We start from the raw sequence: 20443 nt of genomic DNA, 5'->3' as shown, positions 1-20443 counted from the left end.
ACAATAAGACGGATCACTAATAGTCAAGTTGCACTGAGTACTTGGGACAAAAGCAGGCGCATCGGGGAAATTCAAATTGATTTTCTTTCCTCTTTATAAAAGAAGAAAAGATTGACTCGTCGAATCTGCAATTAGCAAGTTAAATTTTCTTTCCCGTCGTTACAACCCTGGGTCGTCTTCGTTACAAATCTAATTGAAATAAATGTTTAATAGCATGTAATAATGATTCATTTGATTCTTAATTATAAAAATCACGACAGTCTATCGGAATTTAATCTTAAATATTGAAGTGCAAACGTACTGCAGTACCGACTTGAATTGGATTATGGTTTGTCAGTGAATGACGAGTGATCAGTTAAGAGTTGGGCTAATTAGCACGTAACAGTGACATTTAAAGTTTCCCATAGAACTATTTAAACAATATACAGAAAGGCTGTTATTTGGTGATATTTCGAAATTATCCTCCTCAACCGATATAGAACTTATTAAGTAACTGAATTATACTAACGTATTGCTTTCTCCATTATTCATGGTGTAGAATTTTATTCCGAGTTTTTTTTTAGTTCTATATTATGGATTTTAATTACATGGTTTGTACACACGGACACTAAATTATTAATAAAAAGTAGGTATCTAAGATATTTTAAATAGCGCAGCTGAAATAGAATTTGATACGGATTTCTTTTTTTCTCAGAAAGGAGATCATTTTATTCACTTTGCGTACGTTCCATTTGCGGGTTTGTACCAGATGTACCGGTACAAATCTACTGTACCTGTAATGGGACGCGCTGTCCCAGCGTACCACTTGGGAACCAATTTAACAAACTTTGTTTGATTGATTCATTTAACGTCCTTTTAACAGCCAGGGTCATATAAGTCACATACGTTTTGGAGACTGCAGTATGTTCGTGTTGTGTCTACTTGCCCTCTTTATAGTGCTATATCACTGAAACATGCTGCCGAAGACACCAAGCAACACATCCCACCCAGTCACACTATACTGACAACGAGCGAACCAGTCGTCCCACTTCCTTAATGATGAGAGCTAAACAGAAGCAGAAACCACAGGGGGCCAACTCAAGGAAAATGAATGTTGTCATTCATTTTTGTATTTGGTGGATGGACTGATGAGTATATATGACAGTCATGTGATTTTTTTTCCAAAAATACCAGATTTGAAAAATTATTAAAAAATCGGGATATTTACTATAAAACAGAGAAAGGGACGACAGTCGCCATATTGGATTTTTTACCCCCACCTCGATTAGAGTTATTTTTTTCACAATAGTGTACCTTTTTTCCTAGAGTCATAGTCACGCATCAGTTCTCCGATAATCCATAATCACACACATACAATGCAAAAGCATATAAACGATGTCTATATAGTCAAACGCAATAGTTTAATCCAAAATTACCGGCGCTTTCTGACTTGTGACATCGAAAGCAACGTCCTAGTAAAGAGCGACTAGAGTGACTTCCCCTGCAGTGTAATTCAATGGGTTTAATTTGTTTTCGCGGAAAATTTGAATATTAAAACGTATCGGAATACCTCTGACTAAACCCATTGAATGACATTGCAGGGGAAGTCACTCTAATCGCTCTTCACTAGAACGTTGCTTTCGATGTCACAAGTCAGAAAGCGCCGGTAATTTTGGATTAAAATATTGCGTTTGACTATATAGACATCGTTTATGTGCTTTTGCATGGTATGTGTGTAATTATGGATTATCGGAGGACTGATGCGTGACTATGACTCTAGGAAAAAAGGTATACTATTGTGAAAAAATTAACTTTAATCGAGGTGGGGGTAAAAAATCCAATATGGCGACTGTCGTCCCTTTCTCTGTTTTATAGTAAATATCCCGATTTAAAAAAAAAATTCAAATCTGGTATTTTTGCAAAAAAAATCACATGACTGTCATATATACTCATCAGCCCATCCACCAAATACAAAAAAATGTATGACAATATCCATTTTCATTGAGTTGGCCCCCTGTGGCAGAAACTGCCACTTTTATAGACTCGGACAGTGGACAAAACCTAGAGCCTACCTCACAGGGGCGAGCGCTCAACAGAAGGCCAAAAATGAGGCCTGTCAAGGGAGACGTTAGGAAGAAGAGAATTAGATAGGAAGAAGAGAATTAGATAGGAAGAGATAGGAAGAAGAAAGTTAGATAGGAAGAAAGAAGATAGGAAGAAGAGAGTTAGATGGAAGAAGAGACTTAAGATAGGAAGAAGAGAAAAGATAAAATGCAATATGACAGACCCGGTGTATTTAATTACTATAATATTTAATTCATATTAAAAGAGTTACGGTATCAATATTTTGTGAACGAAATTCACGTCGTGTTCTATAGTACAACTACATGTGCCCTCATGCCTATATACATGTACAAACTATGTTTGGATGAAATATTAGATATCCATTACATATCATAATTAATTAACTGGAAAATAATGATCATATTTGTGATATACATTTGTACTAGTGAGTATTGTGACATCCTCGATACTTCAGAGGTTGCTATCACTGACATTACATCTACCCTGGTATGTAAGAGTAAAATTGTAGGCTTCAGAAGACATGTAATTTGATGTAAGGAATTATATAACAGTTCAGTGTGGTTGACTGTGTTGCTTTGAAGTTTGGCGTCGCTCTGTCTCTCTCTATAATCTTTAAATGATGTCTTTACTGACATGTGATTAATCAGTTTTTCCCTCCTGAACTGCCTTCAGTTTTACTATGATATAGTCCAGAATTGGATATAATGTCAGTTATAGTAACCCCTGGACTATCGAGGACGTTATTGTGATAACTAGATGACGCAGGACACGTGTGTGTGTTCGTGGAAATAAGTGTGGGTGTTGAATGTGTGTATGTGGAAGGGTTGGGTGAGGGAGGGGACAGGGGGGGGGGGGGTTAGACGAATAAGAATTATATAATTTGGTATGTGGTGGAGTAAGGAATGAGATAGGGGGGTGGGGGTCAACTGGGTGGGGGTCAACTAGTGTGACTGAATGGAAGACACTTTGCATAGTATATAAGAGCTAACCATAAAGGTAAAAATAAAAATATGTTCTTTTAAACTAAGTTTGAAGGAAGATATATTATAAACAGATGAAAAGTACATTTATTGAGACGTTATGTATGATACATGTATACAGAGGGAATGTTGTCTGGTATGTCACACAGAATGATGGGCAAACATGTGCGCACTAATTGGTACAAGTTGTGCTGGGATGAGGGCACTGGCGGCACCGATGCGTAATGCACGTGCATTGTGCTCTCGTGTATTGATAACGATCTGGATGGCAGCGCGCGAAGACAATCTATGAGAAAATCATCAGGCAAGGTTACACAAGTACTTGTATAATAATACGACATCACTGCTTCCGGAACTATGTGCGATTTTTTCACTCCTGTGCAGTTATTCCACACCGAATGTTGGTACATGAAATACATATGTATCTTCTGAGATTATTTATTTAATTTGATCCAGCTGATCAACTGGATACTCTAAGATATCCTCAAGTCCAATGCTGTGGAATACATGGTTATACATTTTTTGTTAAAGAGTGTCGTTTTTTTTTCTATAATCAAATCTTGGTCAGCAGTACATGGGGCATATCGGTATTCTTCGACACTTTATATTCTCGTTTACGGAAAGTGCCGAAGGTTAATGATTACACTAACTAATAGGGACCACTCGCTCCCAGGACAAAGTAATGTGTACGCAAGGACACAGGGAAATTCCTGAAGACCCGAGGTATGGTAGCCTTACATCCACTTTACAAGAAAACTATTACATAAACAGAGACATATTCTACTGCTTCCCGCTCGATTTCCCAGGGGTTAGTATCACTGTCGTTATATCGTAGATATACAGTATCGACAATGGAAGAAATACACGGTATATCGACGATGATTTCATTAGGCATTGGTTGTCACTATTTTGGTTGCAATCTGCCCCCGTGAATCCGTGTAGTGTACTCTCACAAAAGTTTGCAAACAAAATTTATTCATAACCCGATAAAGTTAACAGAAGATGATATCAGTGCATATCAATTTAACATTGTTAAAAAGGAAGGGGGTTGGTTCAGATATGAGGTTTCATATTAGTTGATATACTAGTATGTAACATATTTTTATATCAAATAAAAAACTGACTAGAAATATTGCTGATTTCATTTCTGTGATAATTTCGGCAGTTAGGAAACATGGCTAAAGGAGCCTTACATTGTAAAGGGAAACAACTCTCATTACACTAACTGTACATAGTGTTGCAAGTCCCTATGTGATCCACATCGGGCATTTTGAGGCTGATACAAATATATTTTTCGGATAATTGTATTGTTGTGACAAATATGATCAATATTCAATTCACAAACCTGAAGATGATAATGTTTCCTAAAACATACGTGATAAAATTCAAGGCAAACATCACATAGTCCGCTAAACATATTGGAAAACAATATGGATGATTTGCAACACTACGGCCAATGTGACGAAATTTCCCGTCCGTCGTTCGCAGCTAATGATGGGTGTCATGGAAGCATGGCTATTTCAGACATTAGGGAGAAACTGTCCATTGACAAAGACTATACCGACGTCCTTATATGGGTCTCTATAGCCGAACACCACCGCCATAAAACCGATCTTCTGATGGTCAGTCAGAAATTAATGGTCATTCAGACATTACAACCACACTAATGGTCAGTCACCCATTAAAGTAACACTAATAGTCAATCAGACATTACAGCCACACTAATGGTCAGTCAGACATTACAGACACACTAATGGCCAGTCAGACATTACAGCAATACTAATGGTCAGTCAGACATAACAGCCATACTAATGGTCAGTCAGACATTACAGCCATAGTAATGGTCAGTCAGACATCACAGCCACACTAATGATCAATCAGACATTACAGCCACACTAATTGTCAGTCAGACATTACAGCCACACTTATGGCCTGTCAGACATTACAGCCACAGTAATGGTCAGTCAGACATTACAGCCACACTATATATCATGGTTTGTCAGACATTACAGCCACACTAATGGTCAGTCAGATATTAAAGCCACACTAATGGTCAGTCAGATATTACAGCCACACTAATGGTCAGTCAGATATTACAGACACATTAATGGCCAGTCAGACATTACAGCCACACTATATATCATGGTTTGTCAGACATTACAGCCACACTAATGGACAGTAAGATATTACAGCCACACTAATGGTCAGTCAGACATTACAGCCACACTAATGGCCAGTCAGACATTACAGCCACACTAATGGTCAGTCAGACATTACAGCCACACTAATAGCCAGTCAGACATTACAGCCACACTAATGGTCAGTCAAACATTACAGCCATACTAATGGTCAGTCAGACATTACAACCATAGTAATGGTCAGTCAGATATTACAGCCACACTAATGGTCAGTCAGACATTACAGCCATAGTAATGGTCAGTCAGACATCACAGCCACACTAATGATCAATCAGACATTAAAGCCACACTAATTGTCAGTCAGACATTACAGCAGACATTACAGCCACACTTATGGCCTGTCAGACATTACAGCCACAGTAATGGTCAGTCAGACATTACAGCCACACTATATATCATGGTTTGTCAGACATTACAGCCACACTAATGGTCAGTCAGATATTAAAGCCACACTAATAGTCAGTCAGATATTACAGCCACACTAATGGTCAGTCAGACATTACAGCCACACTAATGGCCAGTCAGACATTACAGCCACACTATATATCATGGTTTGTCAGACATTACAGCCACACTAATGGACAGTAAGATATTACAGCCACACTAATGGTCAGTCAGACATTACAGCCACACTAATGGCCAGTCAGACATTACAGCCACACTAATGGTCAGTCAGACATTACAGCCACACTAATAGCCAGTCAGACATTACAGCCACACTAATGGTCAGTCAAACATTACAGCCATACTAATGGTCAGTCAGACATTACAACCATAGTAATGGTCAGTCAGATATTACAGCCACACTAATGGTCAGTCAGATATTACAGCCACACTAATGGTCAGTCAGACATTACAGCCACACTATATATCATGGTTTGTCAGACATTACAGCCACACTAATGGTCAGTCAGACATTACAGCCACACTAATAGCCAGTCAGACATTACAGCCACACTAATGGTCAGTCAAACATTACAGCCATACTAATGGTCAGTCAGACATTACAACCATAGTAATGGTCAGTCAGATATTACAGCCACACTAATGGTCAGTCAGATATTACAGCCACACTAATGGTCAGTCAGATATTACAGCCACACTAATGGCCAGTCAGACATTACAGCCACACTATATATCATGGTTTGTCAGACATTACAGCCACACTAATGGTCAGTCAGATATTACAGCCACACTAATGGTCAGTCAGACATTACAGCCACACTAATGGCCAGTCAGACATTACAGCCACACTTATGGTCAGTCAGACATTACAGCCACACTAATGGTCAGTCAGACATTACAGCCACACTGATGGTAAAGTAAACTCCCTTCCTGGGAATCTCAAAACAAGACATTAGCAGTAAGAAGACTTTATGGACAGTGGTTCAGTTTCATACTATTTTTAACCAAAATTTGACATTCAGCATGAATCTACCAATATATAGTTCGAGGACCCTTTCTGATTTGTTATCTCCCTTTGTTTCGCTCCTCCAGTGAAGTAAACAATGATACTTATTTAGATTCAGTCGCCTTGTGGATTAATTGTTTGTAATATTCCGTAGCCATCGCACTACACTGGAACAGTTTAGATTTAGTCATTCTAGACATATGTCCTATTTCCTAGTATTTTTCGATCCGAAGTGAATTATGAAAACCATCGTAGTAATAAATCAAACTTTGGTTGACGAGTATCACATTAGTATCCTTAGTCCAAGGTCAAACATTACGAGACTCTTTCGGCACGGTATAGTGTCTACACATTACTTTTTTGGGAATGATTTATAAATACAGAATAACCACGGTGAAAGGCATATGATAGGCCGCTGTATGATGTATGGGAAATCGTTTACAATTGCGGCGAAGAAAACCTTTCAATCTATCATATTAAGTTATTGGTCCTCAAATGAACCCTCCTGACGTCCTCCCCAGAACCCCTTGGTCTTACGTGGCACCACACATGGCCTGCACGTGAGGTTATGTCAGGAAACTCCCTACCCCCTCCAACGTGCTGATGGGAATGTAAATACTGCGCGTCAGGACTAATTAGCTGCCCGACTGATGGACACACGGGGCCAGAGTCCGTCGTCGGCCCATCAATCTGTCTAAAGACCTCTTCAACAACACACAAACTCGCTGGTTATCTCGTCCAGTTTACACAATACGTTCCATTTTTCGTCAAAGAACTTTCTCGGACAAATGCTTGTACCAAAATTAGTGTTGACAAAATGATATTTGAAATACTACTCAGCGTAACAAACTGATAAAACAACGCGATGTTGTAGTATGACATGGACTGTTAATTCACATTTTATCTGTATTTATATATGTTATGACCGTTTCTTGCTCTTTGGTTACTATACTACTTATTTCCGGATCTAGTGATCACTCTAAAACATTAATGGTAAACATGTGCATTATGCTTTGTGATCATTAATTAGTTAGAACCTTACCGCCAAGAGGCGTAAAGTATGCTCATTGCATAATGCATTAGACATAGGATACATTTTATCAATGAATAATTTATCAATTTGTCATGATTAATTAGATCTAGAGGAGGACTGAAAGTTATCTTTCTACTACACATATCATGTGTGCAATTTATAACAGTTGATTCATATGTGGAAATAGATAAAATATGGGAAAATCCTTACTTTATTTTCTGATCCTATCATAGGCAGGCTTTCGGGAACTAGGGGAAGTAATTCTACATGGTCGACAGATTATGGCCTTGATCTTTGCGGAGAGAGGATTGCACTTATCAAAATCTCGCTAGTCTAACATAAAACCCTGAATTATAACTTTCTTGTGTTAAAAAGTTGTTCAATGACCAAACGAGTGATTTAAAAAGAATCCTCAAACATTATATAAACATAGAAAGTATCAGTTCTTGGACTGTGGCTCTTGTAACCTTGGTAACCGTTTTCTGGGAGGATTTGTGGTTAAAATATAACTATCATATCGTGGCACTTCACCAATCCGAATCATCCAATGTGAAACTTTAGATCTGGAAGTTCCAGTGTACAGTTGCCTTAAATTCACATCAGCTGAAATGGCAGATATACTTAATTCCTTTGTCCGTCGTAACGTGTAGAATTTACTCACGAGCCTTGGTACAGTAACCAAAAACAGCTATATACACTCGCTGAGATATCGCTTTTTGTCGGCGGCCTTGTTTCACAATAGATTCCCATTTATGTGTTTTGAGAATTCGCACATGTGTATATCTTGTATACAGACAATGACTGTTCAATAGTTTGATGTTTCCTCTCTATCTTAGGGCCGCGCGTGATATAAATATATATAGAGATACACTCGAACGTGCGCACGTTACTATAGATAATGTGACAAACATCAGATTTATTATCAATTGCTTTACAGCACGCGCTGTTCAGACTTACAGGTTCGTGAGAGATCATACCTTTCCCTGACCTTTAACCCTATACCAACATAATAACCCCAGACCCCTAGGGATTACAGACGTCTATGGTAGTCCGCCTATAGATCTCGCGCAGCCTCATCAGCCTCGCGTGCCTTTAATATGCACAATAGTCATTGATGCATGTCACAATTGATAGTCTCATTTGTCAGAGATTCGTAGGTATAGACTAGAAAGTCACTGGGCTTCTGTAAAGCTCGTATATACCTGTATATACGGCCGAACCAAGACTGCGTGGACACTCTATCGGATTCAATAGCCTCAGCTAACGGCAGAAAGAACGGTTCGGGAAAACACAGTTAATATCGTTAATTGATTTCTGCACGCATTGATGTTTTGTCGCTAAAGATTGGCGTAAAGATTTGGAGTTGTGTCCCTTGAATAGCAGGTAGACTATAATGACGACTATAGGTATGTATATATGTTATACCTTACAACTGAGAGAACATTGGCTATGTACAATACAATGAGTGGTTACTACTATCAGTGCACACGTATGCATTCTTTACAGAACTAGCCACGCGAGCCTTAACTACACGTGTGTCATTACCAGAAGTTATGTGTACTGTCCTGTTTGGAATCCAAGGATCTACATAGAGGTTTTCACAGTGGTTCCAACTTTAACCAGGAGGCTTCTATCCGTATGTGTGTATAAAATGGCTTCTGTTTAGCGTGCATAGTGATTCTCTGACTCTAAATGTTCCACTATTCCCAAACCATGATGTCGACTTTAATTAAATACTATGTCGGTTAGGTATCGACGTGTAACTCAGGTGTGTGGAACTGTCATATAGAGTATACAGGTATACACCTGAACGGGACGGAACACTCCAAATATGGATTAATTGTGTTTTATTGCAGCATATTGTGTTTTAAAGTGTTTATTCTATTGTGGATTATGTGATTTCGGGATACATTATGGGAGCGAAAGAAAATACACCCGATGGGTTTGAAGAGGAAATCCAACCCTCGGAAATGGAAACACAGGTAAGCGTTTTAAAGCTGTTATTTTATTTCTAATTGCTTGGCACATTTCTCTGGCTGACCCCCGACCCCGAGACTGCTTGACACAGGTGACAATGAAATGCTCCATTGGGACGTTTTTATTACTTACATCCAAGCCGTTCTGGACAGTACTACACACACAGGTCCTTGTTGTATTGTTGTATGTGTTGTTTGTATTTGTATGTGTTGTTTGTTCTTGTAAATGTCCATATGATATGTACATTGTGGTTTTCTTTGCATGTGTGGTTTTGCAGAATTTTATATTCCCGCGTTTTGTCGAATTCGTTGGTTATGTTTTTGATATATATATAGACCATTAAGTAAAATATATCTGTGACAGTTACAGAAGTAGCATCAGAAAGTGTCACAGAGATTACTAATCTTAGAGGATTGTATGTTTATATATAGTGTTCCGTGTGTAATAAGCTGGTATCATGAACAACCAGGGATGTGTCTAGTCTTCTGCCTTTCTATCATTCCACGTGCACGTGAACTAGGAAATACACTGTACTTTTAGCGAAGAAATGTGAAATAAGTATATGGAAAGGTGGGTTACCCAAAGACGTATTTTAATTTTAAGGAAATCTCACATGCAAAATCAACAATTGTCTTCAGAAACAGATGTGAAGTCTTTCTTCCATTTCACTGCCGATTCAATATTTCATCCCGCTTTCTGTCAAAGGGCTTTTCTTGATGTAGACACGATTTCGGGGTATATCTTGGATACTAAGGTTAACATGTAGAATTGTTTACCAGTGGGCCTTCTTATACAGGTGTTTACTAATGGGAGACAACAGGGGCTTGTTACGCTTATTATGATATACATGTATGAGATACATGTGTATACTACTGATGGACCACAGGGGCTTGTTTCGCTTATTATGATACGTGAGATACATGTGTATACTACTGATGAACCACATGGGATTGTTTCGCTTATTATGATACGTAAGATACATGTGTATACTACTGATGGACCACATGGGTTTGTTTCGCTTATTATAATACGTGAGATACATGTGTATACTACAGATGGACCACATGGGTTTGTTTCGCTTATTATAATACGTGAGATACATGTGTATACTACTGATGGACCACAGGGGATTGTTTCGCTTATTATGATACGTGAGATACATGTGTATACTACTGATGGACCACAGGGGTTTGTTTCGCTTATTATGATACGTGAGATACATGTGTATACTACTAATGGAGCACAGGGGTTTGTTTCGCTTATTATGATACGTGAGATACATGTGTATACTACTGATGGACCACAGGGGTTTGTTTCGCTTATTAAAATACGTGAGATACATATGTTTACTACTGATTGACCACAGGGGCTTGTTTCGCTTATTATGATGCGTGAGATACGTGTGTATACTAACTGATGGACCACAGGGGCTTGTTTCGCTTATAGTGATACGTGATATACATGTGTATACTACTGATGGACCACATGGGTTTGTTTCGCTTATTATGATACGTGAGATACATGTGTATACTACTGATGGACCACAGGGGCTTGTTACGCTTATCATGATATATAATATTTGTTATTCCACAAATCTTTCCCACAAAGCGTGCCTCTGTTTATTAGAATTACACGAATAAAAGTTCAGTAAACAGATTGTGAGAAAGGCACGTGTCCATGATAGCGATGAAATGTGAGACACACCTGTCTGTATTCATGCTGAAAAGTGATAAATGCACATTTGTACTATGAGAAGTCAGGCTGCGTTTTAGTGATAATGCGTCCAATGCAGTAATAAGCATTATATGCACAGGAACCTTTACCTTTTCTCATGATTAGTGAGAAGAATAAATGCGCAGTTACATTGGCTATTACCTGAGATGATATTACCTATACTAATGAAGCGACATCAACTTGATTTTATCACCAAACGTTGATCAATATACACCTTCTGTCTTTTCCGCTACAACAGTAGCTATATTACCTCGTGCACTTATCCACCTCGATCTGGTCGCTTACCCAGGAATGTATTGGAACTGTATTAATACATCATACCGATAACTAATTAGAATGATACCAGCCAGTGACGTAATATTCTGATAAGGAAGATATCTAATTTGAAATAGATTAGCCATATATATTTCTCTTTGTGGCCATAACCATTGTTCACATATGATATCCCAATAATTGCGGGGGCATGTGATACATAGATTATCGTATAAACATTTTAGCTTCAAATCATTTTTGTGAATTGGGTTTCTATGGGCATTGCGCAATAATATTCATTATAATTATATATTTGGATTTAGCTTGCGAAACAGGTTTGGAACTGCCTAATTTTATATGGACGTTAATGAAATATGTTCATAAAAGTGATCATCTATGTAACCTATATTGGAACAATTTTAAAGCATTTTAGACATTTGATGCTGTAAACGAGACATTTATTTATAAACCTTGTGCTATTTTACCTATCTACACGCGTCGTTCTGCTTCCTCCATCTGACTGGGTCATGTTCTTGTCATAGATCGGAGACAGATGGTCCTGAAATCTGGTTTTGATGTTACTACTTTTATGATGACCTACCTGTATACGTATATATGTACAATGTCAGTTCATCATACATTTCCGTATAAGCGCCTTACGGCAACAGTACATATGCTGAAATAAGTCCTTCTGTGTTACGGAGTTGATTCGCGTGCTGATGGTGTATTAATTATATATGATGGGAGATAAAGAACAATTATTTATATACCACTGTATATGTGTATTTACTAAGCTACTATATAGATAATATACGTACAATGTAATTACATCAAGACTTATGAGCAAACTGTTCTTTGTTAGTTTATGTTCCTTCCGCTTCTGTAATAACGGATTAGACAATTCATGATTGTCTACGTTCAGGATACATTAAAATATGTAAAACTGGTGTATAAACTCTTATATATAACTGTAAGTAATTCTCTTATCTTTATTATAGTTATAACATGACAGAATTCATTCATAATAACTTGATAGCGTTTATAGAACATTTATTCGTCATTGCGTGCATTTTATTTCTATTCAGAATGTTAATGAAATACCTTGCTAGGCAAACAACATTTTTACTTCCTTTTCATTATCTTAAAAATACCCACGGAAGGAAATTAAAACATCCCTAAGTATTTTAAATTTAAAAATGACATTAAAGTGTTCTATTTAAATGAGAATCTCGTATAGCCACGGGAACGGTAAAGTTGCACGCGAATTCCTCGACCCATTAATGTGTTGGGGTTTTAATTGGATACATCTCCCGAGACAGGGCCGCGCCAGGGCCGCGCCAGGACTGCGTGTGATGCTGTTTGGCACGTGGTATGTTTGGCTGGAGAATTGAACTCGAGTCCAAGAGCAAATGTAAACATGCAAGCCGATTTCATTAGTTTCTATCGTTATAAAACTGTAAAATTACTTGGAATCTGCTTGACAATTAAGGGTATACCGCAAGTAGAGATTGTCATTATGCTAGTCGAAATATATATCATATATATAAGTTACTGAAAATCTAAGATTGTTTCCTGTAAATTATATTCTCTGTCGGTATACGGTAAGGGTACTGTAGTGACGTCATAAACTGGAGGATACCCGATACGGTAAATACCGGGTACAGTGGGGCATACAAAGTATTTATCTCATGGGGTTAGGTTTCAGGTTTTGCTTTAGCGACTTGGACAAAGGTAGATTGTAATGAGCAGTCTGATAGCCAGATATATATATATATATATATATATACACATATATATATATATAAATATTGTCTACATGTCACGCAAATATACTGTGTTGGATACCTAGTGTTCCATTTCTATTCATTTGGGCTGTATACAAACTAGTGAAGAGTTTCGCATAAAGTGTTTTTATTTTGTAGCTGTTTTTTAGTTAGATTAAATTACATTTTTTGGTCAATATTTCAGTTTATCGTAACACAAGTATTTGATACCAAGCATACACGTCATGTAGTTAGATCTAACTATGAAATACGGATGCATTTACAGTATATATATTGTGAGGACATGTTTCGTATTCTAAAAAAAACTGACAACCTGTCTGAATCTAGGAAAATGCTGAACACAACCCGCAAACATTTCCCACTCGACTAAAGTGTCATTTTATTTATAATTTGTAGTTTTTGAGCATTTATCGAAAAGTGTTAGGACAAATGTTTTTGGTGATTCCAATCATGAACGATATTGAAGCATCCCCAACACGAACATGTGACAGATACATGTTTTTATCTTTATTTTGATTAATGTTCTAATAAATCAGGGTTATTTAGCGACATGTTTCCTGTATGAAGTAATGATAAGTCAGAGTACCGAGAGAAAAACCACATCAACGTCCCGGAGTCAAAACCAGGCAATTGACCCTCGATGAATTTTGAACTCAAAAGTCAGGGATGGAGAACTAGTGGAAATATGTCAGTACATCTTGTTCATTTGGCCACCACGGCAAAGAACAAAACTGTAGACTCTTAGAACACAATTTAGAATTTAAAAGTCAAACTCCATTCTCAAAAACCAGTGTCTAAGCAGGTGATTACTTGGGTAACCGACGATGGTCAGATACAAGGTACATCATACACTATAGCCGGTGTCACGTTTCTCGAGAAAGCCGAGAACAAGGTCTGTCTGTGCTGGTGTGGATGTGTCCTGACTCCATGGACAATTTGATTGCTATTTCAAGAATACCATGTTATACCCTCAATATATCCTACTATCCAACTAATTCAACAGCCATGACAAGTCGTTTTGATATTCAGCCAACAATTAAGTGCTTCGTTTCGAATGTACAAAATAAAATAATATACTCAGATGAAATGAAAATGTTTGTAATGGTCACATAAACAACATCAGCATCCAATGACAGAGATCAATGTACAGATTGTAAGTATACAATGGTACTGATATTGTTTTATATCGGTTAGTATATGGATGTATGGAGTGTCCGATCGGTTGTCAGGTCGGGACGGGTACGAGCACACCATTGACATTTACGTTACCATTCAAATCGATATTTTAATCGATCACACTCCCCAGACAGCCTCGATCTGACATGACGGGCTGGTACCCGTATCTACCACCCTCCCACCGATAACGTAATCAATAACTCCTCTCCGACATATTGATCCGAACGCACATGATGTGTACATTCGGTTGTCCTCTTGTCATTTCATCCGATCGATGGCTTTACTAATCAAGTAGAAATATGTCTCCGTCAATCGTACGCCTGATATTGTGTTGATATAATTTCATATACGTGTTCAATACCGGTCAGTCATCTGTCGAATGTCGCCGCCATCTGTTAGTTTTATTAAGGTATGGGACCGGCGGCATCTGGACCTTCAGACCGCCGTAAAAACGACACACATGTCTATTTAAAGACAGCAAATTACATCATATCATAACACCAATTTACGTAACGGGTCAGCATTTAATGCTTGAATCTGATAATGATTGATCTTGTGTAGCTATCCTTGGTGCCATACATACATTGGTTTCTTCTTTTGAGTTTCTTTTCCTGTGTGTGGATCAGCCCATTATACTATAATTATAGGTAGACAGCATCGCTATCAATTACTTTGGGTCTCAAATGTTATTCTATGGCCATAATTGATTGCGAATTAAAATCATTCGAAAAACAGTTGTTTTTGAAAGAGTTGTTGCCCATTTTGATCGCGTTATTATTGATTTCACGCCTGCCTAATGCCATTCTGTCACTCTTCGTGATCTACCATAGGTATAGTTATAATGATTATCATGATTATACATGCATCTAAAAAGGAAAAGGACACTAAGGTAAGGACGATTATTAGAGTGCTACTCCAATGGCACAGGTCGGGGTCGGACTACAAAACGTAGCCCCACCAATGTGTAATGGCGGAGAGCGAGCAAGTTTTCGAATCGAACTCACTGAAAGCATATAGTTATTTCCTTTTTAAATTGAGATTTAAGTAAATCGTGCCTTTTATGTTTGTTACACGGCTATTATACCACCTATACCAGCCTCCTAAAGAATATGTTGCTTTAAAAATCAATTGTATTGTTCAGCTTAAACATAGATATATAATTTGGATTTTCTTGTAACATGTGCATCTGTCGTTATCATTTAAAACCTTGTATAAACGAAATCCGACACTAAACATGTGGCGCCTACACAATCAATTACATGTACATTATATACTACACACAATGGTAGTCTTTTGTCGGTAGAGATCTGTGTGTGACTTGTTTCATCAATAATATTTCATAGTAAATTGAAAACGAATGAGCGCATTTAAGTAAATGTACTATTACTATAAGCGAATGATAATAGTGTAGACTTCAAGAACAAAACGTAGATACCGGCATCCGAGTATGCCCGCACACAAAGAACAAAACATAGATACCGGTATCTGAGTATGCCCGCACACAAAGAACAAAACATAGATACCGGTATCTGAGTATGCCCGCACACAAAGAACAAAGTATAGATACCGGTATCTGAGTATGCCCGCACACAAAGAACAAAACATAGATACCGGTATCTGAGTATGCCCGCACAAAAATAACAGAACAAAGATACCCGTATCTGAGTATGCCCGCACACAAAGAAGAAAACATAGATACTGGTATTTGAGTATGCCCGCACACAAAGAACATAATATAGATACCGGTATCTGAGTATGCCCGCACAAAAATAACAGAACAAAGATACCCGTATCTGAGTATGCCCGCACACAAAGAAGAAAACATAGATACTGGTATTTGAGTATGCCCGCACACAAAGAACATAATATAGATACCGGTATCTGAGTATGCCCGCACACAAATAACAGAACAAAGATCCCCGTATCTGAGTATGCCCGCACACAAATAACAAATTATAGATACTGGTTTCTGAGTATGCCCGCACACAAAGAACATAATATAGATACCGGTATCTGAGTATGCCCGCACACAAATAACAGAACAAAGATACCGGTATCTGAGTATGCCCGCACACAAATAACAAATTATAGATACCGATATCTGAGTATGTCCGCACTCAGAACTTCATTGAAATAGGCGATAAATTCCGTTCAGTGTGTGGCCGCTACAATAGATACAAAAGGACAGAAGTATAGAAATTTCATTTTGTGAAAAAGTGAGTTATTTTAGCATTTGAATGATTGTCAACCATGAACACTTTTAATGGACTCTCACAGCGGTTTTTTAAAAGTCCGTCCTTCACCAATGCAAGCCTCAATGCTTCAAGATACTTTAATGTGTAACAAGATATATATATCATGTTTGACATTGAGGGTCGTCTGTCTGGTATAAAGAGAGACCAGGGTTTATCAGAACCTGTTATTTAATTGTAGGTACCGGTAAATTAGCGCGTTTTGATAGGTAAAACACTAATGATTACAGTCATTGGCTAAATTAAAAACCAATACTTCGCAGTTCATTTTTTCGTCAAAGGAGTTAAATATTTATTATACAACAATTATTTGGGCGACGGAAATATTTTCTGTGTAAGAGTTGGAGTCAAGGAATAAAACAAGACTTTATTTATGATCGCCAATGACGTACATTCTGAACGAATTGGCTGTATATACAATATAGAATTTCTTAAAAGCATTTTATTAATTGTGCATAAGCTACCCCATGGCATTCAGTCCATCCTTGACCTTTAGCAGTTTCAGAAGTCGGCATTAAGTAATAAAGGATCTAGAAATGACAATTTGACAAATAGACATGTGCTTCTAACCGAAGAGTCAGAACTAAATTGGGAGTCAAAGACGTATTCTAGAGAGTAATGGCTGCCCTGGCTCATTAAAACTTAAATATAACTTGATTTCCATAAACTAATTTATATAAATTAATCCAAACATTTTCAATAGTTGATTATTGTTTTAATTGAATAACATATAATAATATCATTGTATAAAAAAGATGCATAACAGCTTGAATGCAATTTGTCGATATTGTCATTTGATAATTGCTTTTAAATATTTGAATTGTGAAGTTTAATCCTGTTATGGCTTTACCATCTGTCTTCGAGCAGTAGTTACGTTCATTTTTCATAATTAAACACCTTCGCAAACCCAAACCGCTATAAAACAAGGATATTGTCACACCCAACGGAAGGTGTTAACAAATGAACGCCTTAGAACGTGTTTAGCTTTACAAAGGTTTCAACTATTTGTGATAGACACATTCTCGTTAAAAATGTAATTGAAACTCGAGGTTTTTGGCTAATGGAGGTCTAAGGAAATTGTTTGAAATGTCGTGAACTTCACATGTCGGGTGATAAGAAGATATTTAAACTTGTTAATTAAGAAAGCAACTCATTAATCTTTTGATAGTTTATGTGTTTTTATCTAATTGATTATAAGTCACGAGGCCACGAAATTGTCATGGTTAAACATTACAAATATTTCAAACTTATACTACAGTAATATTATTATCATATGTACAAAATGTGTTAAATATCATTGGCTTTGATATGGAGTAGATTCCGCAACGACAACCGAAAATTAAAACTGGTCTACCGACAGAATGGTCACTAGTTCGAATCTGAAAGGACAGTGTTAATACCAAAGGAACCAAATAAAAGAGATGACCACCAAAGAAGGACGAGCTCTCACAGATAGTAAAAACCTTCCGACCTTTTCGTGATTCTCATTACATGAAGATGTGCTCAATAGCTTAATTCCCATGTATAAAGACATGTAAGCAAATCGTTATACAGCATATCATATATATGGAAAACAAGTAAACCGTAAATTAACATTGCAAAACATGTGTGAGACAACCCTAGTCTTACATGTAATAGCCTCGTGTATGTTGAATGTGGACACATACTGCAAGGACCAGGCAGGCGCCACCATTTTCAATTTGGATTCGTATAAACATCATTTTCTTATGGTATCTTATATTTTCATTAGTAAAACATGTTATATATAGTAGTTATATATAGAGAGAGATACGTCTATCTGAAGCTGGATTAAAACCTTTACGCCAAAAATATACCTGTGCTACGGAATTCACCATACCGCTATATACTATGATATACGTGTACAGACTATCCCTAAAAGCACAAGGAGAATAAGACCAGATACTCTAATAGAGGAAGCGTCTTTTATATCTGAGTCATAGTACAAAATACCTTACTTCAGACTTGTTACTGGAGATTTCTGAACCAAATCTTCCATAAAACAATGTCTTGGAACTGCATTTTTGTCATTACCTTTCTTATTAGACAAAACTACTTTAGAATGAAAGCAAGATCCAATACAATATTACACTTCGAAATAAACTATTCATTTATATATCAAGATTTTTTAGACCACATATTTTGCAGTGTGTTATTGTTATAGGCAGTATATCTATTATGTGTGTATCTTCATAACATGTGCCAGTCATGAAACATATGCGATCATTTCGGTATAATCGAAATCCTAAAGTTTTTGATATAAAAAGAAAAAAGTTGTCCCCACCAGCCACCTATACAAAATGTCAAAAATGTGAAAACCAAAATGCAAAATTTTATAAAAACAGATAATTAAACTTTATTTTCGATATATTTTTAGCCGTGCAACATTTTTCACTCTTTCTGTACTGTCACTGACAAATGGATCTATATGTATATAGGGGTTGTGTACTCTTTTATCATTGTACAAAATCCCACATTACCGGAGCAAAAGCTATACCAAATGTGCTTTTTATTAGTCATTATAAATTTCTACGGTGCACGTGCATCCGAATGAATACAACCCACGTGCACAGGGCCAATTAGGGAAACTCTCGAGTCATGTAAATATATGGTACACTGTACATTTCTTGAAAAAACTGCTCAAACATGTATACACTGAATAGCTCTATAAAACATTGAATGTATAAAGCTATATCAAAAAGAAACAATGAGGTTGATATTGTCTTACATTGGTGTAAAGAGATGACATTCCAATAGTCATTCCGTACTTATTAAAACGTTGATCAGGCATGCGGATCGGATTCGTCAAAGGTTCGTTTACATACCCACTACTAGTGTATATGTACATGGTCGAGGATCAGCGGTCGTGAGCCGCTCTACAAATATGTACAGGGTTAAGTTGGTAATGACATAAATCGGAGAAGTGTTTATGGATCCGATTCAAATCAACATTCCAAGTCAAACACAGAGAAAGAGTCGAGTTTATAATGCGAACAAACTGGGCATTGTGGAGAATGCGGCCATAAACCGGTACAATAAAACAGATCGTCTCACAGCTAACAATAATAATAGTAGAGTATTTAAATACCCTTGGTGGATTTTAAAAATAAATCCTCCAATAATATTTGAACGTCTAAGATTCATTATACTCGGTCTAAAATCGTACTGGTCTATGTGTGATTCTCACAGATATCAGTAGAGTGTAGCTATTGGACAATTTTATGTGAGACATCAACACCCGCTTTTGTTATCCTTGAACCTAAGTTTCAGACATGGTATACATGGTATCACCATTCCGCCATTTTTATCTGTGGTCTACTAGCTGTGGTGTCAGGGTAGTGTGGAGTTATGTCCCTTGTACGCCATCATTGTGATATTGATAGCTTTGGTGTCAGGGTAGTGTGGAGTTATGTCCCCTGTACGCCATCTTTGTTATATTGATAGCTGTGGCGTCAGGGTAGTGTGGAGTTATGTCCCCTGTACGCCATCTTTGTGATATTGATAGCTGTGGCGTCAGGGTAGTGTGGAGTTATGTCCCCTGTACGCCATCTTTGTGATATTGAT

At 37.3% G+C, this 20443-nt stretch overlaps 1 protein-coding gene across 2 annotated transcripts in view; it reads left to right on the top strand.

Moving 5' to 3' along the window:
- The first annotated feature begins 8945 nt into the window (after positions 1 to 8945).
- Positions 8946 to 20443, top strand: part of LOC138325333 (tetraspanin-18B-like) — a 96061-nt gene continuing 84563 nt past the window's right edge. The window contains exon 1 of one of the 2 annotated variants that reach the window (XM_069270910.1): positions 8946 to 9668. In XM_069270910.1, the coding sequence (XP_069127011.1) occupies positions 9600 to 9668 (69 nt within the window). In that variant the 5' untranslated portion in view covers positions 8946 to 9599. The remainder of the gene's footprint in view (positions 9669 to 20443) is intronic. The other variant, XM_069270917.1, reaches the window with a different exon arrangement.

This window comes from Argopecten irradians, chromosome 6, assembly GCF_041381155.1.
Source record: "Argopecten irradians isolate NY chromosome 6, Ai_NY, whole genome shotgun sequence".
Taxonomy (NCBI): domain Eukaryota; kingdom Metazoa; phylum Mollusca; class Bivalvia; order Pectinida; family Pectinidae; genus Argopecten; species Argopecten irradians.
The sequence above is the reverse complement of the archived record's forward strand: the minus strand, read 5'-3'. Positions and strand labels throughout refer to the sequence as shown.